The sequence below is a fragment of the Oncorhynchus nerka genome, linkage group LG3, assembly GCF_034236695.1.
Source record: "Oncorhynchus nerka isolate Pitt River linkage group LG3, Oner_Uvic_2.0, whole genome shotgun sequence".
Taxonomy (NCBI): domain Eukaryota; kingdom Metazoa; phylum Chordata; class Actinopteri; order Salmoniformes; family Salmonidae; genus Oncorhynchus; species Oncorhynchus nerka.
The window spans coordinates 66,609,534-66,625,559 of NC_088398.1; the positions used below are offsets into that span (position 1 = coordinate 66,609,534).

Here is a 16,026-nt window from a genome sequence, read left to right on the forward strand (position 1 = left end):
ATATTTTACAAGTCGCAGCTGAACGACAACATGGATAATATACATCTGGTTGGGTTTTCCTTGCATCGGCAAGATAGAACAGCTGCCTCTGGTAAGACAAGCGGTGGTGTTCTGTGTCTATTTGTCAATAACAGCTGGTGCACGAAATCTAATATTAACCTCTTACCTCTACCTGGGACGCTTGCGTCCCAACTAGAGCTCTGGAAATGCAAATGTGCTACGCTAAATGCTAATAGTATTAGTTAAAACTCAAAAGTTCATTAAAATACACATGCAGGGTATCAAATTAAAGCTACACTCGTTGTGAATCCAGGCAACAAGTCAGATTTTTAAAATGCTTTTCGGCGACAGCATGAGAAGCTATTATCTGATAGCATGCACCAATACACTACAACAGAAAAGCACAGCAGGGGACGTAAACAAAATAATTAGCATTTCGGCGTTACACAAACCGCACAATAAAATAGAAAACAGTCATTACCTTTCACCATCTTCTTTGTTGGCACTCCTAGATGTCCCATAAACACTATTGGGTCTTTATTTCGATTAAATCGGGCCATATAAAGCCAAGATATCGTTATATGTAGACTGTGTGATAAACGAAAAAAACAGCGATTTCACAACATAACGTCATTTTTTTAAATTCAAAAAGTAGACGATAAACTTTCACAAAACACTTCGAAATACGTTTGTAATGCTACTTTAGGTATTAGTAAACGTTAATAAGCGATAAAATTCATCCGTAGGCGATGTACATATCATTAGCTGTCGTCTTGGAAAAAATTTCAGGAGAGAGCTCTTCCGGAATGATCTGGGCGGAGACCGGAGGTACGTCGTGCCCCTCTTTCGGTTCAACCAAGAATCAAAGAGGATTAAATTCAAGATACTCGACTACATGGGGATGCTGTGGGAGTTGAATGCTCGGTCTTATCTAATTCGGCTCACTGTTAACAATTGCTGGAAGTGGCGCAAGGATATTTATTTCCATTTTCTGTGATCAGGTTTTCCTGCGCTTTCCGATGTAACGCACGTTATGTAATAGCCACAGTCGTGATTTAACCAGTTTTAAAAACGTCCGAGGGTTTCCTATACACACATTCTAACCATATGAACGTACTATATTCCTGGCATGAGTAGCAGGGCGCTGAAATGTTGCGCGATTTTTAACAAAATGTTCAAAAAAGTAGAGGGTAGGAGCAAGAAGTTAAGGAAGTCTCGAGGTAGAGTATCTCATGATAAGCTAAAGACCATACTATTTACCAAGAGAGTTTTCATCTATATTTTCCTTAACTGTCTATTTAACACCACAAACCGATGCTGGCACTAACACTGCACTCAACGAGCTGTATAAGGCCATAAGCAAACAAGAAAATGCTCATCCAGAGGCGGCGCTCCTAGTGGCCGGGGAATTTAATGCAGGCAAACTTAAATCTGTTTTACCTAATTTCTTACCAGAATGTCACAGGTGCAACCAGAGGGAGAAAAAAAACCCTAGACCAGCTTTACTCCACACACAGGATGCGTACAAAGCTCTCTGCCCTCCATTTGGCAAATCTAACCATAACTCTATCCTAATGATTAATGCTTAAAAGCAACAACTAAAGCAGGAAGTACCAGTGACTCACTCAATACAGAAGTGATCAGATGACACAGATGCTAAGCTAGAGGACTATTTTTCTAGCACAGACTGCAAAATGTTCTGGGATTCTTCTGATGGCATTGAGGAGTACACCACATCAATCACTGGCTTCCTCAATAAATGCATTGATGATATCATCCTCACTGTGACTGTACGTACATACCAGGAGCCATGGATTACAGGCAACTGAGCTAACCCAGAGGCTTATAAGAAATCCCGCTATGCCCTCCGACGAATCATCAAACAGGCAAAGTGTCAATACAGGACTAAGGTTGAATCCTACTACGCCGGCTCCGACGCTAGTCAGATGTGGCAGGACTTGCAAACTATTACGGACTACAGAGGGAAGCACAGCTGCGATCTGCCCAGTGACACGTGCCTACCAGACAAGCTAAATTACTTCTATGCACAGTTCAAGGCAAGCAACACTGAAACATGCATGAGAGCACAATCTGGTATGACTGTATGATCACACTCCGTAGCTGATGTGAGTAAGACATCTAAACATATCAACATTCCCAAGGCCGCAGGGCCAGACGTATTACCAGGACGTGTACTCCGAGCATGTGCTAACCAACTGGTAAAGTGTATTCACTGACATTTTCAACCTGTCCCTGACCGAGTCTGTAATACCAACATGTTTCAAGCAGACCACCATAGTCCCTGTGCTCAAGAACACCAAGGAGACACCAAGGTAATCTGCCTAAATGACTACGGACCCGTAGCACTCACGTCTGTAGCCACGACGTGCTTTGAAAGGCTGGTCATGGCTCATGTCATCACCATTATCCCAGAAACCTTAGACCCACTGCAATTTGCATACTGCCCCAACAGATCCACAGATGACAGAATCTCTATTGCACTCCACACTGCCCTTTCCAACCTAGATAAAAGGAACACCTACGTGTGAATGCTATTCATTGATTGCAGCTCAGCGTTCAACACCATAGTGCCCTCAAAGCTCATCACTAAGCCAAGGACCCTGGGACTAAACACCTCTCTCTGCAACTGGATCCTGGACTTCCTGACGGGCCATCCCCAGGTGGAAAGGGTAGGTAACAACACATCTGCCTTGCTGATCCTCAATACAGGGGCACCTCAGGTGTGCATGCTCAGTCCCCTCCTGTTCACTCATTACTGCATGGCCAAACACAACTCCAACACCATCATTAAGTTTGCCAAAGACACAACAGTGTCCTGAATACCGACAACGATGAGTCAGTCTATAGGGAGGAGGTCAAAGACCTGGCAGTGTGGTGTCAGGATTACCTCCTCGCCCTCAACGTAATCAAGACAATGATCGTGGACTACAGGAAAAGGATGTCCAGGCACACCCCAGTTCTCATCGACAGGGCTGTAGACGAGCAGATTGAGAGCTTCAAGTTCCTTGGTGTCCACATCACCAACGAACTGTCATGGTACAAACACACAAAGACAGCCATAAAGAGGCCACGACAACGCCTATTCCTCCTCAGGAGACTGAAAAGATTTGGCATGGGTCCTCAGATCCTCAAAAATAATTCTACAGCTGCACCATCGAGAGCATGGTTGCATCACCGCCTGGTATGGCAACTGCTCGGCCTCCGACAGCGAGGCACTGCTGAGGGTAGACTGTACGGCCCAGTACATCACTGGGGCCAAGCTTCCTTCCATCCAGAACCTTGACAACAGGCGGTGTCAGGGAAGGCCCTAAATATTGCCAAAGACTCCAGCCACTCTAGTCATAGACTGTTCCCTCTGCTGCCGCATGGCAAGTGGTACCGGAGCGCCAAGTGTAGGTCCAAAAGTCTTCTTAACAGTTACTACCCCCAAGCCATAACACTCCTGAACAGCTAACCAAATGTCTACCCAGATTATTTGCAATGACCCCCCCACCCCTCCCCATTTTTACGCTGCTGCTACTCTCTGTTATCTATGCATGGTAACTTCACCTCTACCTACAGTACATGTACATATTACCTAATTACCTTAACTTGTGCCACCGCACAAGTGACTCTGTACCGGTAACCCCTGCATATAGCCTCGCTACTGTTAATTTATTGTTGCTCTTTAATTTTTTGTTAATTTTCTTTAGCTTATTTAGTAAATCATTTTTTAACACTTATCCTTATTAAAACTGCATTGTTGGTTAAGGGCTTGTAAGTACACTTTTCACTGTAAGGTATTGTTGTATTGATTTGGACCCCGACACCTCTGACATTCTGAACTGTGACGTCACCTAAGGAAATGACTTCGATGACAGCATTTTGGCTGTTAAATGCAACCATAAAAATGTATTTTTAACACTATAATTTGTTTATGAGCGCGATAGCTCTACTTTTGGTTTATGGTGAAGGTAGCTAGTTTGCTGTTAATTAGTGAATGAATGTGTCAACTAGTTTTAAAGCACGTGAACGCACACATCTCGTTGCTCTGAGTTTACAGGTCATATTCCCCAACTCTCCCGGAGGTTGTGAATGCGTAATGAATATGGGTGAGACAACAAGTTAACATCAGACAGACTTCACAATGACCCACCTATCAGAACCTGACTCACCTATCCATCACCTCATTATCTAGAAAACGGGACAAAAAATAAAAAGAGCCCTTAAATATTGCCTTTTCTTCCAGCTATCATGAACTATTATGCGAACAGCAATGCTAACATCTACCGATGAGCTTCTCAACCTCTCTGCCGCCCAACGTTTCTCCTCAAACATACTTCATACTGGGTCCTACACCTGCCCGTTCTCTATAGCAAAGCATGAACCGCCTTGTAAGCAGAACCGCCTTTGAAGTTGTACCCCTAAGCATGCAGTGTCAAATGAGATACCTTAATAAGCCATACACCCGTCTTTGATGTGTGAATATATGTACATAGCAATAAGCCCTTTACTTAATGTGAGATTTAAGTAACATTTTCTGAACAATGCAGTGAAAGACAGAGGACACTGATACCATACTGGTTGTCTTTTGGGGGTGCAGTAGTGTTCTGTAACACAGTGTGGCTAAGGCTATGCAGAGTAAACCAACAGGGCAGTGAAAGACAGAGGACACTGATACCATACTGGTTGTCTTTTGGGGGTGCAGTAGTGTTCTGTAACACAGTGTGGCTAAGGCTATGCAGAGTAAACCAACAGGGCAGTGAAACACAGAGGACACTGATACCATACTGGTTGTCTTTTGGGGGTGCAGTAGTGTTCTGTAACACAGCGTGGCTAAGGCTACGCAGAGCAAACCAACAAGGCAGTGAAACACAGAGGACACTGATACCATACTGGTTGTCTTTTGGGGGTGCAGTAGTGTTCTGTAACACAGCGTGGCTAAGGCTACGCAGAGCAAACCAACAGGGCAGTGAAAGACAGAGGACACTGATACCATACTGGTTGTCTTTTGGGGGTGCAGTAGTGTTCTGTAACACAGCGTGGCTAAGGCTACGCAGAGCAAACCAACAGGGCAGTGAAAGACAGAGGACACTGATACCATACTGGTTGTCTTTTGGGGGTGCAGTAGTGTTCTGTAACACAGCGTGGCTAAGGCTACGCAGAGCAAACCAACAAGGCAGTGAAAGACAGAGGACACTGATACCATACTGGTTGTCTTTTGGGGGTGCAGTAGTGTTCGGTAACACAGCGTGGCTAAGGTTACGCAGAGCAAACCAACAAGGCAGTGAAACACAGAGGACACTGATACCATACTGGTTGTCTTTTGGGGGTGCAGTAGTGTTCTGTAACACAGCGTGGCTAAGGCTACGCAGAGCAAACCAACAAGGCAGTGAAACACAGAGGACACTGATACCATACTGGTTGTCTTTTGGGGGTGCAGTAGTGTTCGGTAACACAGCGTGGCTAAGGCTACGCAGAGCAAACCAACAAGGCAGTGAAACACAGAGGACACTGATACCATACTGGTTGTCTTTTGGGGGTGCAGTAGTGTTCGGTAACACAGCGTGGCTAAGGCTACGCAGAGCAAACCAACAAGGCAGTGAAACACAGAGGACACTGATACCATACTGGTTGTCTTTTGGGGGTGCAGTAGTGTTCTGTAACACAGCGTGGCTAAGGCTACGCAGAGCAAACCAACAAGGCAGTGAATTTCACCTAATTTAAGAGAGCCTCCACATGCAAGTACAGAATAGAGTTTACACATCTTGATTAGACAAAACAATGAACATAAAATAGAACATCACACCTCCTGTGGTGAGTGCTGGAGAAGATGTCATAGGGATTGACCAGTGTGGTAGGGACAGGATTCAGAGTGGAATATTCCTATATCTACGGCTGGGTTAAGGGGTTGTCTTATATTTTGAGAGATTGGCCAGTAGTGTAATCTGATGAAATGTAGGTGTGTGTTAACTTTACCAGGGATACTGTGAGAGAGAACATGAGAACAAATTACTACTAACATTTTAGAGTCCTTTCCTACATCTATAAAATCTTTAGGAATGGGAACCCAAATAAGGGGAGACTTCAGAGCGGACACACTCAAGCATGCACACACTCACAACTTTGCTTTTTGATACATGTTACCTATCCTATATCGATGAGACATTTTCCTGTGCAAGAGACCCATAAAGGAACATCATAAAACATAAAGGATGGAAATTCAAAAAGAGGGAGAGTGAATGTTGTCCCGTAGTCAGCCAGTGCAACAAAAAGCCAGAACAGGAACACAGTGTAAAGAAAAAGAGCAGAGAGAAACTCAGCAGTGAGGAGGCCTTCACAGTCAGACTGTGGCATTGTCCCACATTCCCACCACAGTCATGTTTTTTTTCTCTTTGTTTGTTTGTCTGTTTGTTTTGATTGATTTGTATGTCTCCAAGTAGTCCCAAACCTCAGCAAAGACTCCATTACCCAGCAAGCACGACGGCTGCAGATGTCAAGTCCACAGCACTTAGCATTCCCGACCAAGGCAGAGATGTTTCAAATCCTCATAGCCACGCTGTTGCCATGACAACGTAAGTCCTCAGCCATCCCATCACTCCTCGTTGGTGGGGGAACTCTCCTCCAGAGGGGCGAGGGAGGCAGGAAGACCCAAGCCCACTCCCGTTGCATTGTGGGATGCGGTGAGGGAGGCAACAGTGTGCAGGAGGACAAGGACGAGCAGGCAGAGTTTGAGCCGGCTGTTGCACAGTCTGCACGCGGCCGAGGAACTGAGAGAGGTTCGGTGGTGACAGGATGGGTGAGTTCTTTTGAGGGTCCCCCGAGAACGGTTGTTGTCTGCTTCCATCTGGAAGTCCCACCGGACATCACAGCACTCTGCCTCTACACCCCCAGGGTACTCCTCCAACAGCCCTGCAGAGGAGGAACACACGTTTACTACGCATTATAAACTTGGTGGTTCGAGCCCTGAATGCTGATTGGCTGAAAGCCGTGGTATATCAGAACATATACCATGTGTATGACATTTATTTTTACTGCTCTAATTACATTGGTAACCAGTTTATAATAGCAATAAGGCACCTCAGGGGTTTGTGATATATGGCCAATATACCACGGCTATGGGCTGTGTCATAGCACTCCGCGTTGTGCATAAGAACAGCCCTTAGCCGTGGTGTATTGGCCATATACCATACCCCCTCGCACCTTATTGCTTAAATATTCAACACTTTTTAGACCATATGCAAACATAGGCTACAGCACCATACACAGTTCTGCTCATCTCAAATCAAGCTTTATTTATACAGCACATTTCAGACATGGAATGCAAAAAAACAAATACAAAACAATGAAAATAAAAGCTGAAATATTTACTGCACAACATACATATACATAAGATAAAAATCTCAGCCTTAACCCTTGAAATCCCTACAAATATAATATGTGTGTAAGAAAAATCGTAATCACGCCAAAATCTTGTTTCCAAAAGTAGTTACAAGCATTCGATACTCAAGAAATCAAGAAGTGTCTTGTAGTAGTCTAGTAGAGGCTATAGATTCATTTTGGATTGGACAACGGATAATCTTTTGTACTCTAATGACAATGACTGTTGCTCCCTCCATGTTGGCTGTCTGTGTGTCAGTGAGTGGTGTGCATGCTACTGTGAGTGGTGTGCATGCTACTGTGAGTGGTGTGCATGCTACTGTGAGTGGTGTGCATGCTAATGTGAGTGGTGTGCATGCTACTGTGAGTGGTGTGCATGCTAATGTGAATGGTGTGCATGCTACTGTGAGTGGTGTGCATGCTAATGTGAGTGGTGTGCATGCTACTGTGAGTGGTGCGCATGCTACTGTGAGTGGTGTGCATGCTACTGTGAGTGGTGTGCATACTAATGTGAGTGGTGTGCATGCTAATGTGAGTGGTGTGCAAGCTACTGTCAGTGGTGTGCATGCTACTGTGAGTGGTGTGCATGCTACTGTGAGTGGTGTGCATGCTACTGTGAGTGGTGTGCATGCTACTGTGAGTGGTGTGCATGCTACTGTGAGTGGTGTGCATGCTACTGTGAGTGGTGTGCATGCTACTGTGAGTGGGTGAACTTGTGAGAAGGGCTAAGTTGTCTCCCACTCCAGACTGTTTGCCGTTAAAGATTAAAGACAAACAAACGGTTCCAGCTACGATCTGAGGCTACACTTTCAGAGTGTGTGTGTTTGGAAACACAAAGTGGGGTACACACAGACGCATGTAGGTACGCGAACGCAAACACACACACACAGATCAGATGTTTTCAGAATGAAGGAAAGCAGCACCAAATCAGCATAAAACAAAATTATTAAGCTTCAGAAGGCTGGAAAATTCATATTTGACAGATAAATCGACATGGATTATTAAAACTGACCTCTTAACTGGCTCAAAACTAAAAAGTCTCATTCTCAATTTGGGCTGCACCAAACATAAACCCCTGTGTTACGAATCCCTTTTGGCCTGGCAGTCTAGGGGGGGATGGTATCGAGACCCGTAATATAACTCATGCAAAGTGTAATAGTGACAAAGTAACAGTGAGAACGACATAACCACAGACAACTAATATCTACACTCAGGGTTTATTTGCAAACTCACAGTAAAGTGATGAGCAGGAAAAAGGGGCTGAGCTGGACCCAAGGAAAGAAACAAATATCCCAAAATACCCCTAAGCTAGACTAGCCTACTTCAATACAGCTAACTAATCACAAATACAGTGGGTGGTCCGCCCAGTTCTAACTACCTTCGGGTAGTGTATGCCCATGGGCAACTTGTCTTAGTTCCCCCTTTTCCCACCATCAAACAACATAACAAAAACAATACTCATAGGTGGGGACAAAGTGACATGTAGTAGCAAAAACAAAACCAGAGAACAACCGAGACATGGAGCTCCAGAGGAAACAACTGACTGAGCTTTTAAACCAAGGGAAAGGGGATGTGATTGGTTAATGGAAACAGGAGGAGGTGTGTCTTCTGATTAGCGACTGATTGATGACTGATTGGGGAATGATGATTGCCACCTGTGAGGAGGGGAGAAGCAGAGAAAAGAAATGCACACATAGGATACACACAGAATACTTATATCCGTAACACCTGTCTGGTGGTCTTGTTGACTTTGGCTTTCTGCTCTGCAATATGACCAGCAGGTGGGGACATACAGTAAACTCACATATTGTCACCCTGCTCATGGACAACTGGTGCTGCATCCAATAGCTTTGTGGTGGAAGCCATCGCTCTACTGTATACATTAAATGAGAAGTCGCTTCTAGACCAGTGTGTCAAACTCATTTTGGAACGCGGGCCGCTTTCCATCTTCAACAAAGTCCGGAGGGCTGCACTATCAATTATTTCCTATTTCCTTCACGTAATTAAAAAAATAATAATGTTATTGTCCTCTATCCATCAGTTAAAAAAATGATATGCTCCCTGATTGTCTAGTGATGACTAGCGTGCTGGACAGTCAATAAACTGTATGAATGTAGCTCAAATGAGAGTGCACAGTGGTTATTATTTAGTTCTTCCACACTGATCTCGACAAACCATTTCATTATGGACCTCGCTTTGAACACGGGGACATTGTCATGCTGAAATAGGAAAGGGCCTTCCCCACACTGTTGCCACAAAGTTGGATGCACATGTGTTATTTACTTGTCATTTTTTTTATTTAACCTTTATTTAACTAGGCAAGTCAGTTAAGAACAAATTCTTATTTAAACTGACTGCCTACACCGGGCCAATTGTGCACCGCCCTGTTGGACTCCTAATCACAGCCAGTTGTGATACAGCCTGCATTTAAACCAGGGTGTCTGTAGTGACAGCTCTAGCAATGAGATGCAGTGCCTTAGACCGCTCGGGAGCCCCATTCTACACACCACTTTCAACGTTATACGTACTGCGTCCACTCCCTGACAGGTCGTTGTTGTAAATAATAATTTGTTCTTAACTGACTTATCTGTATAAATAAAGGTGAAATATTGTTTGGGGGTGCATTTTCGTTCCATTAGTTATTTGTAAAATATCAGTCCTGTTCAACAGGGAGTAATTTCCATATTCAGATGATTCTGTGTGTCCCTGAGCATATAACCTGTACAGTACAGTATATAAAGTAGTACCTGTGCATATAAAACTGGGACTTCCTCCATAGATGAGATCGTCGTTGTCAGGCAGGATAAAGGGACACCTCTGCTGTACCTCCAGACAGTACTGGCCACACGGGATCCTCTTACTGCAGTGGATCTGGGTGGTCTGGAAGTACTGCGAGCACAGCCAGGGCTTATATACCATCTAGAAGGAGAGGGATGGGAGGGAGAGAGCACATTGATGGGTTAGAAATGGTATTGCCACTGATGATACACACACACAACACTCGCATACGTGACACACCGTCCATGACCTCTACTGCAATTAATTCACTTGAATTGATGGGACTTCCTGGTATCCAGTGCATCCATAAGGATGTGGGTGGAAGGCCATGTCTATCCTCCAAACACCGTCTTCGAGGGCATTATCATGGGTTACCAATATATTAAAATAATGATTGATATTTTGATGAATTTATTATAGTCCTGACACAAATCTTGGGATGCTACCCAAGTCGGCCGGTCGTTCGTTCTATCGGTTCGGTTGCCAGAGACGTGACCCAGTCGTTCAGTCTTTTTGTTCTGTATCTATGGACGCGACCCAGTCGTTCGTTCTAAATGTTCCATTACCATACTGGCTGGCAACATTCTTATCCCTTGCTTGCTAGCTAGCCAACTATGGCTAACTTACAGTCACATCAAACAATGCAGCCAGAATAACAACAGTAGCGCCCTTTGCATTTGTTAAAGCTGTTTTCTAGTAACATTTCTTTGGACAATGAGCTAATGAGGCGCAAATTCGCCTGGCATAGAACATCTGCTCTCTCGTCAGAACACTGACGTTCAGAGGAGCTGGCCAACAACACATCTAACACAATATTTTCAAACGGAAGCTGGAAACACTGCAAACTAGCTGCACTTCATTTCATTTGACCTTTTTTTCAATTGACATTTCCATATTCATAAAAATGATGCCATCTGATTCATGATTTCGACTGGCTGAGAAACACTGTCTGTCTGTCTCGTGCTGACTCCCGACACGTTCATTACTATGGGACAGCAGGAGATCCAAGTTTAATATTGAAAACATTTTGCAAATGTCAGAGAGACAGACAGGAAGGTTTATACATATCTCCGCTGTTGAAAACGAAATGTTAGTCTAAAAGAAATGTGAGATAATGTCTAGATGCTTTTTATAGTGGAGATTAAGTTTATAAATTGCCTGGCTGGGTTGATAAGATAGTGGATTGCGCAGTCAGATGGAAAAGAGTAAAATAGGCATGTTAACGTCATAGATTTAGCCGGTTGGTAACTTGTGGAATAGACACCGTCTGGACTGTGGTTTTAACCAATAAGCATTCAGGATCGACATACCCGTTGCATAATTTTCAATGTATTAAGGTAAGCAAGTTGATTATTTAATTAAAAAATATGAAGCCAAAGTGATATGATAAAATATAGGCTATATAAATTAAGTTGAAATGTTATTAGAATGTGAGCACATTTGTAAGCTACCTAGCTAGCTAGCTAATTTAACTGGCTAAACAAAAAATGATATTTTAATTCACCACTTTACAAGCTAGCCAACTAATTATTTAAAATAAACATGATTATTTATTAGGGGATATGCCAAGTAGAGTTTCAGTATTTCAGTGTGTAGTCAATTGAGGGGACTAGCCTGTTTCATGAAGCCATAAAAAACTGTTGCTGACTGAGGAGGCATGTGTAAATTATTTCTAATAAATTAGGTATAATAAGTCTTGGTGACTCAATAGCACAGTTGATCTTTAATTGCGCATTACATGACTTTACAACTCTGTCTATGTTTAGCTAAGTCTGGCAGTAACCCAGAACAATCAGAGGCAGAGTATATATCTTGTTTCTGTTGCTCACAACAACTGCATGTAAATTGTTATTCTACATCATAATAATTATATGTCTTCATAGCATTTGGTCTTCATTTTGGCGGATTAACTCGTGTTTATTTCTGAAGATTAACTAGTGTTTTACTCCATTTTTCTTCTTCTCCGGAACCAGTCAAGCAGAAGACACTTCTGTTGTTCACTGTAACTAATGAACAAAGTATATTGTATTGTAAAGAAGTCAGCCAGATATGGGCCATCATTCAAACAAGGTTTTAGGTTTCATTTATTCGCATGAAAGAAAAGTGAATGACAAAAGCGTAAAGAACTGGTAAAAACTGTGTGCAGGTGAGGTTGGAAGCCCAAAATGAAAACCACACCACAAATATAAGTTTTTAAAAAACTAAGTTAGTTCAATCACTTAACCCTTGTGTTGTCTGAAGGGTAAACATGACCCACCACTATGTTAAACAGCAGAGAAACCCCCAAAATGATATCCTTTCAATTTGAAATTTGATGGCTTTTCCTAGAGTGACCCCAACATTAGAAAAAGTGAAACATCGCATTTGTTCATATTTCCATGAAAGCTGTACACCACCAGGGTACAAAGATTGTCTTAGGGTCATTTTTGACCAGGCAGTTATAAAATCATTTACACACCACAAAAACACACACACACACACACACACACACACACACACACACACACACACACACACACACACACACACACACACACACACACACACACACACACACACACACACACACACACACACACACACACACACACACACACACACACACACACACACACACACACACACACACACACACACACACACACACACTCCTGTACAGGTGCAACTGGTGTAGACTGGTGTAGACCTTACAGTGAAATGCTTACTTATGAGCACCTAACCAACAATGCAGTTTAAAAAAACGGATAAGAAAAATGAATAAAGTAACAAGTAATGAAAGAGCTGCAGTAAAATAACAATAGCGAGACTATATACAGAGGGGTACCGGTACAGAGTCGGGGCCACCGGTAAGTTGAGGTAATATGTACATGTAGGTAGAGTTATTAAAGTGACTGTGCATAGATGATAATAACAGAGAGTAGCAGCGGTGTAAAATAAAGGGGAGGGAGGCAATGCAAATAGTCTGGGTAGCCATTTGATTAGCTGTTCAGGAGTCTTATGGCTTGGGGGTAGAAGCTGTTAAGAAGCTTCTTGGGCCTAGACTTGGCGCTCCGGTACCGCTTGCCGTGCGGTAGTAGAGAGAACAGTCTATGACTAGGGTGGCTGGAGTCTTTGACAATTTTTAGGGCCTACCTCTGACTGGATGGCAGGAAGCTTGTCCCCAGTGATGGACTTGGCCGTTCACACTACCTGTGGTGCCTTGCGGTCGGAGGCCGAGCAGTTACCATTCCAGCCAGTGATGCAACCAGTCAGGATGCTCTCGATGGTGCAGCTGCAGAACCTTTTGAGGATCTGAGGACCCATGCCAAATCTGTTCAGTCTCCTGAGGGGAAAAGGTTTTGTGTGCTTGGGCCATGTTAGTTTGTTGGTGATGTGGACACCAAGAAACTTAAAGCTCTCAATCTGCTCCACTACAGCTCTGTCGATTAGAATGGGGGCCTGCTCGGCCCTCCTTTTCCTGTAGTTCACAATCAACTTCTTTGTCTTGATCACATTCAGGGAGAGGTTGTTGTGCTGGCACCACACGGCCACGTCTCTGACCTCCTCCCTATAGGCTGTCTCGTCGTTGTCGGTGATCAGGCCTACCACCATCGTGTCATCTGCAAACTTAATGATGGTGTTGGAGTCGTGCCTGGCCGTGGGGTCATGTGTGAACAGGAAGTACATTTACATTTACATTTAAGTCATTTAGCAGACGCTCTTATCCAGAGCGACTTACAAATTGGTGCATTCACCTTATGACATCCAGTGGAACAGTAGTGCATCTAAATCTTTTAAGGGGGGGGGGGTGAGAGGGATTACTTTATCCTATCCTAGGTATTCCTTAAAGAGGTGGGGTTTCAGGTGTCTCCGGAAGGTGGTGATTGACTCCGCTGTCCTGGCGTCGTGAGGGAGTTTGTTCCACCATTGGGGGGCCAGAGCAGCGAACAGTTTTGACTGGGCTGAGCGGGAACTGTACTTCCTCAGTGGTAGGGAGGCGAGCAGGCCAGAGGTGGATGAACGCAGTGCCCTTGTTTGGGTGTAGGGCCTGATCAGAGCCTGGAGGTACTGAGGTGCCGTTCCCCTCACAGCTCCGTAGGCAAGCACCATGGTCTTGTAGCGGATGCAAGCTTCAACTGGAAGCCAGTGGAGAGAGGGGATTGAGCATGCACCCCTGAAGGGCCCCTGTGTTGAGGATCAGCATGGTAGATGTGTTGTTACCTACCCTTACCACCTGTCCGTCAGGAAGTCCAGGATCCAGTAGCAGAGGGAGTTGTTTAGTCCCAGGGTCCATAGCTTATTTATGAGATTTGATGAAATTATGTTGTTGAATGCAGCGCTGTAGTCAATGAATAGCATTCTCACATAGGTGTTCCTTTTGTTCAGGTGGGAAAGGACAGTGTGGAAAATGGTGTTGATGTTAGCCATGACCAGCCTTTCGAAGCACTTCATGGCTACAGGCGTGAGTGCGACGGGTCGGTAGTCGTTTAGGCAGGTTACCTTCGTGTTCTTGGGCACAAGCACTATGGTGTTCTGTTAAAACATGTTGGTATTACAGACACGGACAGGGAGAGGTTGCAAATGTCAGCGAAGACACTGGCCAGTTCATCAGCTACATGCTCGCAGTACACGTCCTGGTAACCGCCTGGCCCTGCGGCCTTGGGAATCTTGACCTGTTTAAAGGTCTTACTCACATCGGCTGCAGAGAGCGCGATCACACAGTCTTCCAGAACAACTGACGCTCTCATGCATGTTTCAGTGTTATTTGCCTTGAAGCAAACATAGAAGTAGTTTAGCTCATCTGGTAGGCACGTGTCACTGGGCAGCTCTTGGCTGTGCTTCCCTTTGCAGTCTGCAATGGTTTGCAAGCCTTGCCACATCCGATGAGCATCAGAGCCGGTGTAGTACGATTGAATCTTAATCCTGTTTTAATGCTTTGCCTATTTGATGTTTCGTCGGAGGGCATAGAGGGATTTCTTAAAGCTTCCAGGTTAGAATCCTGCTCCTTGAAAGCATTCTACATGTTCATCACACCAGCCATCAAAAAAATCCACCTGGAGATGACAAATTAGGAGGGTTTCCGTAAATATGGAGATAACTGGAAGAGGATGGATGAGATTGACCTGCGTGCCTACATAGGCGAGGTTACATGTAATCTCTGGGATGCAGAGAGTGGAAGGGCAATTTTCTGTGCCACGATGCCACTGAAAGTCTTTCACACTTTCTCAAGAATGCTACGATTTGATAACCATGAGTCAAGACCTGCAAGATGTGTGAGAGACAAACTGGAGGCCATAAGGGAGGTCTGGGAGAAGTGGGTGGAGCATCTGCCATACCTCTACAACCCTGGGCCTGAAGTAACAGTGTTGAGCAACGAGTTCATTCAGAGGTACATTTGTATTGTCATATCTGTAAGTGATTTCCACTGTTAATTGTATTATGTATGGCTGTAATATAACTGATTTATGTGATAGTTTTCTGTGAAACTGATACTAATTGCTGATAGTGATCTCTTTTGTCAAAAGGCTGCTGTCCTTTCCGGCAGTATATGCCCAGCATGCAAGCAAAGTATGGCATCAAGATGTGGGTGGTCTGTGATGCACAATCCAGATAAGATGCAAGTCTTCACAGGGAAGTCAAGCAGTGGAGGCCCGGAGAAGAACCAGGGGATGTGGGTTGTGCTTGATGTGACAGATGGACTGAGGGGGCACAATGTCACGTAAGACAATTTCTTCACCTCTTATGAACTCAGTCAGCAGCTCCTGAAGAGGAAGATCACCATGGATGGCACAGTTAGAAAGAACAAGCCTGAGCTCCCCCCTGCACTCCTCGCAAAAAGGGGGAGAGAGGCCTTCTCATCAAAGTTTGCCTTCACCCCCACCACCACTC

General features: G+C 44.3%; 1 protein-coding gene across 1 annotated transcript in view; it reads right to left on the reverse strand.

Annotated features, from left to right (window-relative positions):
- Window positions 1-6,562: 6,562 nt before the first annotated feature.
- The window catches only part of LOC115127523 (NALCN channel auxiliary factor 1), a 254,172-nt gene continuing 244,708 nt past the window's right edge, over window positions 6,563-16,026 (reverse strand). Inside the window, exons 2-3 of the mRNA XM_065014898.1 lie at window positions 10,128-10,299; window positions 6,563-6,912 (exon numbers count right to left, since the gene is read on the reverse strand). Of these exons, the coding sequence (XP_064870970.1) occupies window positions 6,596-6,912; window positions 10,128-10,299 (489 nt within the window). The 3' untranslated portion in view covers window positions 6,563-6,595. The remainder of the gene's footprint in view (window positions 6,913-10,127; window positions 10,300-16,026) is intronic.